Source organism: Heterodontus francisci, unplaced genomic scaffold (genome assembly GCF_036365525.1).
Source record: "Heterodontus francisci isolate sHetFra1 unplaced genomic scaffold, sHetFra1.hap1 HAP1_SCAFFOLD_405, whole genome shotgun sequence".
Classification (NCBI taxonomy): domain Eukaryota; kingdom Metazoa; phylum Chordata; class Chondrichthyes; order Heterodontiformes; family Heterodontidae; genus Heterodontus; species Heterodontus francisci.
In genome coordinates this window covers 944,125-958,011 of record NW_027141857.1, presented here as the reverse complement: position 1 = coordinate 958,011, position 13,887 = coordinate 944,125, and the positions used below count along the sequence as shown (strand labels likewise).

At 61.3% G+C, this 13,887-nt stretch overlaps 1 protein-coding gene across 1 annotated transcript in view; it reads left to right on the top strand.

The window, feature by feature from the left end:
* LOC137365572 (E3 ubiquitin ligase RNF157-like) overlaps positions 1–13,887 on the top strand; it is a 455,910-nt gene that overhangs the window by 302,964 nt on the left and 139,059 nt on the right. The window contains exon 17 of the mRNA XM_068027950.1: positions 5,169–5,226. Within this exon, the coding sequence (XP_067884051.1) occupies positions 5,169–5,226 (58 nt within the window). The remainder of the gene's footprint in view (positions 1–5,168; positions 5,227–13,887) is intronic.

Below are 13,887 nucleotides of genomic sequence, written 5' to 3'. Positions count from 1 at the left end.
TCTATAGAAAACTTTGGGATTTCCTTTGATGTTAACTGCCAGTCTCTTTTCATGCTCTCGCTTTGCTTCTCTTATTTGCTTTTTCACTTCCCCTCTGGACCTTCTATATTCAGCCTGGTTCTCAATAGTATTTTCTACCTGGCATCTGTCATAAGCACACTTTTTCTTCTTTATCTTAATCTCTACCTCTTTTGTCATCCTGGGAGCTCTGGATTTGTTTGCTCTACTTTTCCCCTTCGAGGAACATACCTTGACTGTGCCCGAACTATCTCTTCTTTGAAGGTAGCCCATTGTTCATCTACCGGTTTTCCTGCCAGCTTTTGACTCTAATTTATTCGTCCCAGCTCCATTCTCACCCCATTGAAATTTGCCTTTCCCCAGTTAATTATTCTTACCCTGGATTGCTCTTTGTCCTTTTCTATTGTCAGCCTAAACCTTATGATACAATGATCACTATCCCCGAAATGCTCTCCTACTGATACTTGATCCACTTGGCCCACCTCAATCTCAAGAACCAGGTCTAGTAGTGCCTCCTTTCTCGTTGGACTAGCAATATACTGTTTTAGAAAATTTTCCTGAACACACTAGGAACTCTTGCCCCTCACTGCCCTTTACACTATTATCCCAGTCAACGTTTGGATAATTAAAGTCCCCCATTATAATTACCCTACAATATTTGCACCTCTCTGTAATTTCCTTGCAAATTTGTTCCTCCATGTCCTTCCCACTAGTTGGTGGCCTAGAGACAACACCGAGCGATGTAATTGCACCTCTTTTGTTCCTTAGTTCGAGCCAAATTGATTCTCTGGGACATCCTTTTTCTCCAGCACTGCCATGTTCTCCTTAATCAATACTGCCACCCCTTTCCCTTTTTTCCCTTTCCTATCTTTCCTGAACAAATTATATCCAGGCATATTGAACACCCAGTCCTGCTCTTCTTTGAGCCAGGTCTCTGTTATAGCCACAACATCATATTTCTGAATGGCAACCGAATCTCAAGGGCAATTAGAGATGGGCAATAAATGTAGGCTATGCCAGTGATGCCCACATCCCTTGAAGCAAATAAAAAAAACCTTGGAGTCCATCTATCATTCTGGTAAATCGACACTGCACTCCCTCCGAGGCTAATATCTCCTCCCTAAGGTGTGGTGCCCAGAACTGCTCACAGTAACTCCAGGTGTGGTCTAGCCAGGGCTTTGTGCAGCTGAAGCATGACTTTTCCCCCCTTGTATTCTAGTCCTCTGGATATAAAGGCCAGCATTCCATTAGCCTTTTATAATTTTCCATTTCTGTTCATGACATTTTAATGATCTATTTACCTGGACACCACCCACCACCCCCATCCCCCAAGTCTCTTCAGACCTCCACTGTTTCTAGCTTTTCACCATTTAGAAAGTACCCTGTTTTATCCTTTTTAGGTCCAAAGTGGTGACCTCACATTTACCAACACTGAAATCCATTTGTCACAGTTTTGTCTATTCACTTATCTATCAATATCTTGGTTATTTTATGTTTCCATCTACACTGCTGACAATGCTGCCTATCTTTGTGTCATCTGCAAATTTGGATTTGTACCTTTCGATCCCATCATTTAAGTCATTCATAAATACAGTGAATAGTTGAGGCTCCAACACAGATCCTTGCGGGACATCACTAGTCACGTCCTGACAATTCAAGTACCTGCCCATTAACCCTACTCTCTGTCTCCTGCTGCTCAATTTCCTCACCAGGTCAATAATTTACCTTCAATTTCATGGGCTCCAACTGTAGCTAACAGTCTCTGATGAGGGACTTTATCAAATGCCTTCTGGACATTCATAGACATTTAATCACCTCTTCAACAAATTCAATCAGGTTCGTCAGACATGACCTGCCCTTTACTAATCCGTGCTGGCTCTCTCTGATCAGCTGAAAATTTTCAGTCACCCTATACTAAATTATAGATTCTAGTAATCTCCCAACAGATGTTAGGCTAACTGGTCTATAATCCTGATTTCCCTCTTTCTCCTGTCTTAAATAATGGAGCGACACGCACAATTCCCCAATCTAAAAGGAACAGTTCCCGAATCGAGGGGAATTTGGAAGACTATGGTTAAAGCATCTGCATTGTTTTCACCTACTTCTTTTAGAACCCTGGGATGGAAACTGCCTGGTCCTGGGGATTTGTTGCTCTTTAGTGCTGTTATTTTCTTCATTACTATTATTTTGCTTCTGTTAATTTGGGCGAGTCTCTGTCCCTGATTCAATATTCGTTTCTTTGGGAAATCTGACTCGCTGACCCCTTCGACACTAAATACTGATGCAAAGTAATTATTCAGCACGTCTGCCATTTCCTTATTTCCATCGACAATATCACCATTAGCAGTTTTCAAGGAGTTACATTGCTGCTGATCTAACTCTTTATCCTAGTATAATCGTAAAAAGTATTTGTGTTGATTTTGATATCCGTCGTGAGTTTCTTTTCATACTCCTTTTTTTTAGCTGTTTTGTTGCCCTTTGTGTCTTTCCCATTCACCAGGAGCTGTGCTTTTATATTGCATTTTTTATGCTTTTCTTTTCGTTTTATATTGTCTCTTTACTCATCCATAGCTGCCTTTTTTTTTGGCAAATACAGCTCTTTCCCCTGCGGGCAATAAACTGGTGCAGTATCAGATTAAATTCTTTTTGAACACCTTCCACTGATCTTCTCTCATTTTCCCCAGTAACAGATTTGCGCAGTTTACTGTGAACAGTCTCTGTTTCATCCCATTGAAGGCAACCTTACCTAAACCTGGAATCTTAGCTGCTGTTTCATGATTCTCCCTTTCAGACACAATGCTGAACTTGATCATATAATGATCCGTGTGGGGGTTGGGGTGGGGCTGTATGGGGGGGGGTTGGAGTGGGGAAGGAGGTTGGAATTGGGGGCTTGGTGTATTTTAGGAGTTTGGAGTGGGGGGGGTAGGATTGGGGGAATTGGATTGGAGGGTTGGAATGGCGGAGTTAGATTAGGGGGGAGTTGGAACGGGAGGGAGTTGGATTGGAGGGGATGGAATGGGGGAGTTGGATAGGGGGGTTGGAATGGGGGGAGTTGGATTGGGGGGTTGATGTGGGGGTGGGGGTGGTTGGACTCGTGGAATTGGAATTGGGGGGGTTGAATGAGGGAGTTGGATTGGGGGCTTGGAATGGGGGGGGTGTTGGATTGGGGGTTTTGAATGGGGGGAGTTGGATTGGGGGGTTGGAATGGGGGGAGTTGGATTGGGGGTTGAAATGGAGGGAGTTGGATTGGGGCAATGAAAGGGGGGAGTTGGATTGGGGGACTTGGTACGGGGGGAGTTGGATTGGGGGAATTGGATTGGGGGGGTTGGAATGGGAGGAGTTGGAATGGGGGGGTTGGAATGGGAGTTGGATTGGGGGGGTTGGAATGGGCCGGGGGTTGGAATGGGGGGGTGGAATGAGGGGGTGGTTGGATTGGGGGAGTTGGATTGGGGGGTCGGTTTGGGTGGAGTTGGTGGGGAGTTTTGGAATGGGGGGGTTGGAATGGAGGATTTGGATTGGGGGGGTTGGAATGGGGATGTTGGATTGGGGGGGCTGGATTTAGGGGGGGTTGGAAGGTGGTTGGATTGGGGGGGTTGTATTTGGGGGTTGGAATGGGGGATGAATTGGGGGGACTTGGTATGGGGGGGGTTGGATTGGGGGGGGTTGGATTGGGGGGACTTGGATTGGGGGTGTTGGAAGGGGAGAGTTGGATTGGGGGGTTGGTTTGGGTGGAGTTGGTGGGGGGTTTTGGAATGGGGGGGTTGGAATGGGGGATGAATTGGAGGGGTTGGAATGGGGTTGTTAGATTAGGGGGGTTGGATTAGGGGGGAGTTGCATTGGGGGGGTTGGGTTGGGGGACTTGGATTGGGGCTGTTGGATTGGGGGGGGTTGGAAGGGGGTTGGATTGGGGGGGTTGTAAGGGGAGAGTTGGATTGGGGGAGTTGGAAAGTGGTTGGATTGGGGGGGTTCGAAGGTGAGTTGGTTTGGGGGGTTGGATTGGGGGGGTTGGATTGAGGGGGGGTTGGAAGGTGGTTGGATTGGGGGGGTTGGAATGGGGGATGAATTGGGGGGGTTGGATTGGGGTGGTTGGAATGGGGTTGTTAGATTAGGGGGGTTGGATTGGGTTTTTTTTTTATTCATTCGTGGGATGTGGGCGTCACTGGCCAGGCCAGCATTTATTGCCCATCCCTAATTGCCCTTGAGAAGGTGGTGGTGAGCTGCCTTCTTGAACCACTGCAGTCCATGTGGGGTAGGTACACCCACAGTGCTGTTAGGACGGGAGTTCCAGGATTTTGACCCAGCGACAGTGAAGGAACGGCGATATAGTTCCAAGTCAGGATGGTGTGTGACTTGGAGGGGTACTTGCAGGTGGTGGTCTTCCCATGCATTTGCTGCCCTTGTCCTTCTAGTTGGTAGAGGTCGTGGGTTTGGAAGGTGCTGTCTAAGAAGCCTTGGTGCATTGTTACAGTGCATCTTGTAGATGGTACACACTGCTGCCACTGTGCGTCGGTGGTGGAGGGAGTGAATGTTTGTAGACAGTGTCGATTGGAGCTGAGATGATTGACCTCCAACAACCACAACCATCTTCCTTTGCACTAGGTATGACTCCAACCAGGGGAGGGTTTTCCCCCGATTCCCATTGACTCCAGTTTTGCTAGGGCTCTTTGATGCCATACTCGGTCAAATGCTGCCTTAATATCAAGGGCAGTCACTCTCACCTCACCTCTTGAGTTTAGCTCTTTTGTTCATGTTTGAACCAAGGCTGTCATGAGGTCAGGAGCTGAGTGGCCCTGGCGGAACCCAAACTGAGCATCACTGAGCAGGTTGTTGCTAAGCAAGTGCCGCTTGATAGCACTGTTGATGACACCTTCCATCACTTTACTGATGATTGAGAGTAGACTGATGGGGCGGTAATTGGCCGGGTTGTGCTTGTCCTGCTTTTTGTGTACAGGACATACCTGGGCAATTTTCTACATTGCAGGGTAGATGCCAGTGTTGTAGCTGTACTGGAACAGCTTGGCTTGGATTGGACTGGGGGCGTTGGATTGGGATTTTTGGGATGCGGGATTTGCGTATTTCAGGAATTGCAGTTGGGGGTTGGGAGGAGGCTGGCGATGATCCAATCCTGTCACTGTCCTGTCTGTTTCCAGGGAAACGCCGTTGATGAGGAACTGGCTGGATCCACTGAGCAGGAATCAGGGAGCAATGGTAACGACTGCTGTCCCTCTTTTATAACGGTTCAGTCTGGATGATGATGTCATTAAGAGTTTGCCTTTTAAGGAGGCACTGACATTAAAGTGGCAATTAATCCAAATCAAAAAAATTCTTATAAAATTAAATGCTAATTTGGTTCTTGGTGTTGCTGAAAGACTGCAGTCCCTCTTCCTTTGATCTAGTCATGGGATGTTGTGAACTGGAGCCAGTGTCCAATGATTGTTTGCCATGCAGCTCCATTCCCATGTGATCTCATTCACACACGGGATTGCTGGAAGGCTTGGGCAGAGGTGACGCCAACAGGAGTTTCTGCAAAAAGGTTCAACCCTGCACGTGCCACTCCCACAGGAGATTAGACACCCCTGCCCCGCCCCTCTCCCACCCTCACCCCCCCCCGCCCCACCCCTCTCTGCCCTCACCCCCCCCGCCCCACCCCTCTCCCACCCTCTCCCCCTGCCCCGCCCCTCTCCCGCCCTCTCTCCCTGCCCCGCCCCGCCCCTCTCCCGCCCTCTCCCCTGCCCCGCCCCTCTCCCGCCCTCACCCCCCCACCCCACCCCTCACCCTCTGCCCCGCCCCTCTCCCGCCCTCACCCCCTGCCCCGCCCCTCTCCTCCACTGCCCCTCTCCTCCAGCCCCTCTCCACCACTGCCCCTCTCCCCCACTGCCCCTCTCCCCCACCCGCTCCCCCACTGCCCCTCTCTCCCCCACTGCCCCTCTCTCCCCCCCAGCCCCTCTCTCCCCCCCAGCCCCTCTCTCCCCCACTGACCCTCTTCCCCACTGCCCTTCTCCCCCACTGCCTCTCTCCACCAGCCCCTCTCCTCCACTGCCTCTCTCCACCAGCCCCTCTCCTCTCCCTCTCCTCCAGCCCCTCTCCCCCACTGCCCCTCTCCCCCACTGCCCCTCTCCTCCAGCCCCTCTCCCCCACTGCCCCTCTTTCCCATTGCCCTTCTCCCCCACTGCCCTTCCCCACTGCCTCTCTCCACCAGCCCCTCTCCCCCACTGCCTCTCTCCACCAGCCCTTCTCCCCCACTGCCCCTCTCCTCCAGCCCCTCTCCCCCACTGCCTCTCTCCACCAGCCCCTCTCCTCTACTGCCCCTCTTCCCCATTGCCCCTCTTCCCCATTGCCCCTCTCCCCCACTGCCCTTCTCCTCCAGCCCCTCTCCCGCACTGCCCCTCTCCTCCAGCCCCTCTCCTCCAGCCCCTCTCCTCCAGCCCCTCTCCCCCACTGCTCTTCTCCTCCAGCCCCTCTCCCGCACTGCCCCTCTCCTCCAGCCCCTCTCCTCCAGCCCATCTCCTCCACCCCCTCTCCCCCACTGCCCCTCTCCTCCGTCCACTCTCCCCCACTGCCCCTCTCTCCCCCACTGCCCCTCTCTCCCCCACTGCTCCTCTTCCCCATTGCCCCTCTCCCCCACTGCCCTTCTCCTCCAGCCCCTCTTTCCCACTGCCCCTCTCCTCCAGCCCCTCTCCCCCACTGCCCCTCTCTCCCCCACTGCCCCTCTCCTCCGTCCGCTCTCCCCAGCCTCTCTCCCCCACTGCCCCTCTCTCCCCCGCTGCCCCTCTTCCCCATTGCCCCTCTCCCCCACTGCCCTTCTCCTCCAGCCCCTCTCCCCCACTGCCCCTCTCCTCCAGCCCCTCTCCCCCACTGCCCCTCTCCCCCACTGCCCCTCTCTCCCCCACTGCCCCTCTCTCCCCCACTGCCCCTCTCCTCCGTCCGCTCTCCCCAGCCTCTCTCCCCCACTGCCCCTCTCTCCCCCGCTGCCCCTCTTCCCCATTGCCCCTCTCCTCCACTGCTCTTCTCCTCCAGCCCCTCTCCCCCACTGCCCCTCACCCCCACTGCCCCTCTCCTCCAGCCCCTCTCCACCACTGCCCCTCTCTCCCCCACTGCCCCACTCTCCCCCTCTGCCCCTCTTCCCCACTGCCCTTCTCCCCCACTGCTCTTCTACTCCAGCCCCTCCCACCCCCAGCCCCTCTCTCCCCCACTGCCCCTCTCTCCCCCACTGCCCCTCTTCCCCACTGCCCTTCTCCCCCACTGTCCTCTCTCCACCAGCCCCTCTCCCCCACTGCCTCTCTCCACCAGCCCCTCTCCTCTACTGCCCCTCTTCCCCATTGCCCCTCTCCCCCACTGCCTCTCTCCACCAGCCACTCTCCCCCACTGTCCCTCTACTCCAGCCCCTCTCCCCTACTGCCCCTCTTCCCCATTGCCCCTCTCCCCCACTGCCTCTCTCCACCAGCCCCTCTCCCCCACTGTCCCTCTCCTCCAGCCCCTATCCCCTACTGCCCCTCTTCCCCCATTGCCCCTCTCCTCCAGCTCCTCTCCTCCTCCAGCCCCTCTTCCCCCACTGCCCCTCTCCCCCACTGCCCCTCTCCCCCACTGCCCCTCTCCCCCACTGCCCCTCTTTCCCATTGCCCTTCTCTCCCACTGCCCTTCTCCCCCACTGCCTCTCTCCACCAGCGTCTCTCCCCCACAGCCCCTTTCCTCCAGCCCCTCTTCCCCATTGCCCCTCTTCCCCATTGCCCCTCTCCCCCACTGCCCTTCTCCTCCAGCCCCTCTCCCGCACTGCCCCATTCCTCCAGCCCCTCTCCCCACTGCCCTTCTCCTCCAGCCCCTCTCCCGCACTGCCCCTCTCCTCCAGCCCCTCTCCCGCACTGCCCCTCTCCTCCAGCCCCTCTCCTCCAGCCCATCTCCTCCACCCCCTCTCCCCCACTGCCCCTCTCCTCCGTCCACTCTCCCCCACTGCCCCTCTCTCCCCCACTGCCCCTCTCTCCCCCACTGCCCCTCTCTCCCCCACTGCTCCTCTTCCCCATTGCCCCTCTCCCCCACTGCCCTTCTCCTCCAGCCCCTCTTTCCCACTGCCCCTCTCCTCCAGCCCCTCTCCTCCAGCCCCTCTCCCCCACTGCCCCTCTCCTCCGTCCGCTCTCCCCAGCCTCTCTCCCCCACTGCCCCTCTCTCCCCCGCTGCCCCTCTTCCCCATTGCCCCTCTCCCCCACTGCCCTTCTCCTCCAGCCCCTCTCCCCCTCTCCCCCACTGCCCCTCTCCCCCACTGCCCCTCTCTCCCCCACTGCCCCTCTCCTCCGTCCGCTCTCCCCAGCCTCTCTCCCCCACTGCCCCTCTCTCCCCCGCTGCCCCTCTCTCCCCCGCTGCCCCTCTTCCCCATTGCCCCTCTCCTCCAGCCCCTCTCCCCCACTGCCCCTCTCCCCCACTGCCCCTCTCTCCCCCACTGCCCCTCTCCTCCGTCCGCTCTCCCCAGCCTCTCTCCCCCACTGCCCCTCTCACCCCCCCACTGCCCCTCTCTCCCCCACTGCCCCTCTCTCCCCCACTGCCCCTCTCTCCCCACTGCCCCTCTCTCCCCTACTGCTCCTCTTCCCCATTGCCCCTCTCCCCCACTGCCCTTCTCCTCCAGCCCCTCTCCCCCACTGCCCCCTCTCCTCCAGCCCTTCTCCCCCACTGCCCCTCTCTCCCCCACTGCCCCTCTCTCCCCCACTGCCCCTCTCCTCCGTCCGCTCTCCCCAGCCTCTCTCCCCCACTGCCCCTCTCTCCCCCGCTGCCCCTCTTCCCCATTGCCCCTCTCCCCCACTGCCCTTCTCCTCCAGCCCCTCTCCCCCACTGCCCCTCTCCTCCTGCCCCTCTCCCCCACTGCCCCTCTCTCCCCCACTGCCCCTCTCCTCCGTCCCCTCTCCCCCACTGCCCCTCTCCTCCAGCCCCTCTCCCCCACTGCCCCTCTCTCCCCACTGCCCCTCTCCTCCGTCCGCTCTCCCCAGCCTCTCTCCCCCACTGCCCCTCTCACCCCCACTGCCCCTCTCTCCCCCACTGCCCTCTCCCCCACTGCCCTTCTCCTCCAGCCCCTCTCCCCCACTGCCTCTCTCCACAAGCCCCTCTCCCCCACAGCCCCTTTCCTCCAGCCCCTCTCCCCTACTGCCCCTCTTCCCCATTGCCCCTCTCCCCCACTGCCCTTCTCCTCCAGCCCCTCACCCGCACTGCCCCATTCCTCCAGCCCCTCTCCCCCACTGCCCTTCTCCTCCAGCCCCTCTCCCGCACTGCCCCTCTCCTCCAGCCCCTCTCCCGCACTGCCCCTCTCCTCCAGCCCCTCTCCTCCAGCCCATCTCCTCCACCCCCTCTCCCCCACTGCCCCTCTCCTCCGTCCACTCTCCCCCACTGCCCCCTCTCTCCCCCACTGCCCCTCTCTCCCCCACTGCCCCTCTCTCCCCCACTGCTCCTCTTCCCCATTGCCCCTCTCCCCCACTGCCCTTCTCCTCCAGCCCCTCTTTCCCACTGCCCCTCTCCTCCAGCCCCTCTCCCCACTGCCCCTCTCCCCCATTGCCCCTCTCTCCCCCACTGCCCCTCTCCTCCGTCCGCTCTCCCCAGCCTCTCTCCCCCACTGCCCCTCTCTCCCCCGCTGCCCCTCTTCCCCATTGCCCCTCTCCCCCACTGCCCTTCTCCTCCAGCCCCTCTCCCCCACTGCCCCTCTCCTCCAGCCCCTCTCCCCCACTGCCCTCTCCCCCACTGCCCCTCTCTCCCCCACTGCCCCTCTCCTCCGTCCGCTCTCCCCAGCCTCTCTCCCCCACTGCCCCTCTCTCCCCCGCTGCCCCTCTTCCCCATTGCCCCTCTCCCCCACTGCCCTTCTCCTCCTCTCCCCACTGCCCCTCTCCCCCTCTCCCCCTGCCCTCTCCAGCCCTCTCCCCACTGCCCCTCTCTCCCCCACTGCCCCTCTCCTCCGTCCGCTCTCCCCAGCCTCTCTCCCCCACTGCCCCTCTCCCCCCCCCACTGCCCCTCTCTCCCCACTGCCCCTCTCTCCCCCACTGCCCCTCTCTCCCCTACTGCTCCTCTTCCCCATTGCCCCTCTCCCCCACTGCCCTTCTCCTGCAGCCCCTCTCCCCCACTGCCCCTCTCCTCCAGCCCTTCTCCCCCACTGCCCCTCTCTCCCCCACTGCCCCTCTCTCCCCACTGCCCCTCTCCTCCGTCCGCTCTCCCCAGCCTCTATCCCCCACTGCCCCTCTCTCCCCCGCTGCCCCTCTTCCCCATTGCCCCTCTCCCCCACTGCCCTTCTCCTCCAGCCCCTCTCCCCCACTGCCCCTCTCCTCCAGCCCCTCTCCCCCACTGCCCCTCTCTCCTCCACTGCCCTCTCCTCCGTCCCCTCTCCCCCACTGCCCCTCTCCTCCAGCCCCTCTCCCCCACTGCCCCTCTCTCCCCCACTGCCCCTCTCCTCCGTCCGCTCTCCCCAGCCTCTCTCCCCCACTGCCCCTCTCACCCCCACTGCCCCTCTCTCCCCCACTGCCCTTCTCCTCCAGCCCCTCTCCCCCACTGCCTCTCTCCACAAGCCCCTCTCTCCCAATGCCCCTTTCCTCCAGCCCCTCTCCCCTACTGCCCCTCTTCCCCATTGCCCCTCTCCCCCACTGCCCTTCTCCTCCAGCCCCTCTCCCGCACTGCCCCATTCCTCCAGCCCCTCTCCCCCACTGCCCTTCTCCTCCAGCCCCTCTCCCGCACTGCCCCTCTCCTCCAGCCCCTCTCCCGCACTGCCCCTCTCCTCCAGCCCCTCTCCTCCAGCCCATCTCCTCCACCCCCTCTCCCCCACTGCCCCTCTCCTCCGTCCACTCTCCCCCACTGCCCCTCTCTCCCCCACTGCCCCTCTCTCCCCCACTGCCCCTCTCTCCCCCACTGCTCCTCTTCCCCATTGCCCCTCTCCCCCACTGCCCTTCTCCTCCAGCCCCTCTTTCCCACTGCCCCTCTCCTCCAGCCCCTCTCCTCCAGCCCCTCTCCCCCACTGCCCCTCTCCCCCATTGCCCCTCTCTCCCCCACTGCCCCTCTCCTCCGTCCGCTCTCCCCAGCCTCTCTCCCCCACTGCCCCTCTCTCCCCCGCTGCCCCTCTTCCCCATTGCCCCTCTCCCCCACTGCCCTTCTCCTCCAGCCCCTCTCCCCCACTGCCTCCCTCCTCCAGCCCCTCTCCCCCACTGCCCCTCTCCCCCACTGCCCCTCTCTCCCCCACTGCCCCTCTCCTCCGTCCGCTCTCCCCAGCCTCTCTCCCCCACTGCCACTCTCTCCCCCCGCTGCCCCTCTTCCCCATTGCCCCTCTCCCCCACTGCCCTTCTCCTGCAGCCCCTCTCCCCCACTGCCCCTCTCTCCCCCACTGCCCCTCTCCTCCGTCCGCTCTCCCCAGCCTCTCTCCCCCACTGCCCCTCTCTCCCCCACTGCCCCTCTCTCCCCCACTGCCCCTCTCTCCCCCACTGCTCCTCTTCCCCATTGCCCCTCTCCCCCACTGCCCTTCTCCTCCAGCCCTCTCCCCCACTGCCCCTCTCCTCCAGCCCTTCTCCCCCACTGCCCCTCTCTCCCCCACTGCCCCTCTCCTCCGTCCCCTCTCCCCCACTGCCCCTCTCCTCCAGCCCCTCTCCCCCACTGCCCCTCTCTCCCCCACTGCCCCTCTCCTCCGTCCGCTCTCCCCAGCCTCTCTCCCCCACTGCCCCTCTCACCCCCACTGCCCCTCTCTCCCCCACTGCCCCTCTCCCCCACTGCCCTTCTCCTCCAGCCCCTCTCCCCCACTGCCTCTCTCCACAAGCCCCTCTCCCCCCACTGCCCCTTTCCTCCTGCCCCTCTCCCCTACTGCCCCTCTTCCCCATTGCCCCTCTCCCCCACTGCCCTTCTCCAGCCCCTCTCCCGCACTGCCCCATTCCTCCAGCCCCTCTCCCCCACTGCCCTTCTCCTCCAGCCCCTCTCCCGCACTGCCCCTCTCCTCCAGCCCCTCTCCCGCACTGCCCCTCTCCTCCAGCCCCTCTCCTCCAGCCCATCTCCTCCACCCCCCTCTCCCCACTGCCCCTCTCCTCCGTCCACTCTCCCCCACTGCCCCTCTCTCCCCCACTGCCCCTCTCTCCCCCACTGCTCTTCTTCCCCATTGCCCCTCTCCCCCACTGCCCTTCTCCTCCAGCCCCTCTTTCCTCCAGCCCCTCTCCTCCAGCCCCTCTCCCCCACTGCCCCTCTCCCCCCATTGCCCCTCTCTCCCCCACTGCCCCTCTCCTCCGTCCGCTCTCCCCAGCCTCTCTCCCCCGCTGCCCCTCTCTCCCCCGCTGCCCCTCTTCCCCATTGCCCCTCTCCCCCACTGCCCTTCTCCTCCAGCCCCTCTCCCCCACTGCCCCTCTCCTCCAGCCCCTCTCCCCCACTGCCCCTCTCTCCCCCACTGCCCCTCTCTCCCCCACTGCCCCTCTCCTCCGTCCCCTCTCCCCCACTGCCCCTCTCCTCCAGCCCCTCTCCCCCACTGCCCCTCTCTCCCCCACTGCCCCTCTCCTCCGTCCGCTCTCCCCAGCCTCTCTCCCCCACTGCCCCTCTCACCCCCACTGCCCCTCTCTCCCCCCACTGCCCCTCTCCCCCACTGCCCTTCTCCTCCAGCCCCTCTCCCCCACTGCCTCTCTCCACAAGCCCCTCTCCCCCACTGCCCCTTTTTCCAGCCCCTCTCCCCTGCTGCCCCTCTTCCCCATTGCCCCTCTCCCCCACTGCCCTTCTCCTCCAGCCCCTCTCCCGCACTGCCCCATTCCTCCAGCCCCTCTCCCGCACTGCCCCTCTCCTCCAGCCCCTCTCCCGCACTGCCCCTCTCCTCCAGCCCCTCTCCTCCAGCCCATCTCCTCCACCCCCTCTCCCCCACTGCCCCTCTCCTCCGTCCACTCTCCCCCACTGCCCCTCTCTCCCCCACTGCCCCTCTCTCCCCCACTGCCCCTCTCTCCCCCACTGCTCCTCTTCCCACTGCTCCTCTTCCCCATTGCCCCTCTCCCCCACTGCCCTTCTCCTCCAGCCCCTCTTTCCTCCAGCCCCTCTTTCCTCCAGCCCCTCTCCTCCAGCCCCTCTCCCCCACTGCCCCTCTTCCCCATTGCCCCTCTCTCCCCCACTGCCCCTCTCCTCCGTCCGCTCTCCCCAGCCTCTCTCCCCCACTGCCCCTCTCTCCCCCGCTGCCCCTCTTCCCCATTGCCCCTCTCCCCCACTGCCCTTCTCCTCCAGCCCCTCTCTCCCCCACTGCCCCTCTCCTCCGTCCGCTCTCCCCAGCCTCTCTCCCCCACTGCCCCTCTCTCCCCCGCTGCCCCTCTTCCCCATTGCCCCTCTCCCCCACTGCCCTCCTCCAGCCCCTCTCCCCCACTGCCCCTCTCCTCCAGCCCCTCTCCCCCACTGCCCCTCTCTCCCCCACTGCCCCTCTCCTCCGTCCGCTCTCCCCAGCCTCTCTCCCCCACTGCCCCTCTCCCTCCCCCCACTGCCCCTCTCTCCCCCACTGCCCCTCTCTCCCCCACTGCCCCTCTCTCCCCCACTGCCCCTCTCTCCCCTACTGCTCCTCTTCCCCATTGCCCCTCTCCCCCACTTCCCTTCTCCTCCAGCCCCTCTCCCCCACTGTCCCTCTCCCCCACTGCCCCTCTCTCCCCCACTGCCCCTCTCTCCCCCACTGCCACTCTCCTCCGTCCGCTCTCCCCAGCCTCTCTCCCCCACTGCCCCTCTCTCCCCCGCTGGCCCTCTTCCCCATTGCCCCTCTCCCCCACTCGCCTCCTCCAGCCCCTCTCCCCCACTGCCCCTCTCCTCCAGCCCCTCTCCCCCACTGCCCCTCTCTCCCCCACTGCCCCTCTCCTCCAGCCCCTCTCCCCCACTGCCCCTCTCCTCCAGCCCCTCTCCCCCACTGCCCCTCTCTCCCCCACT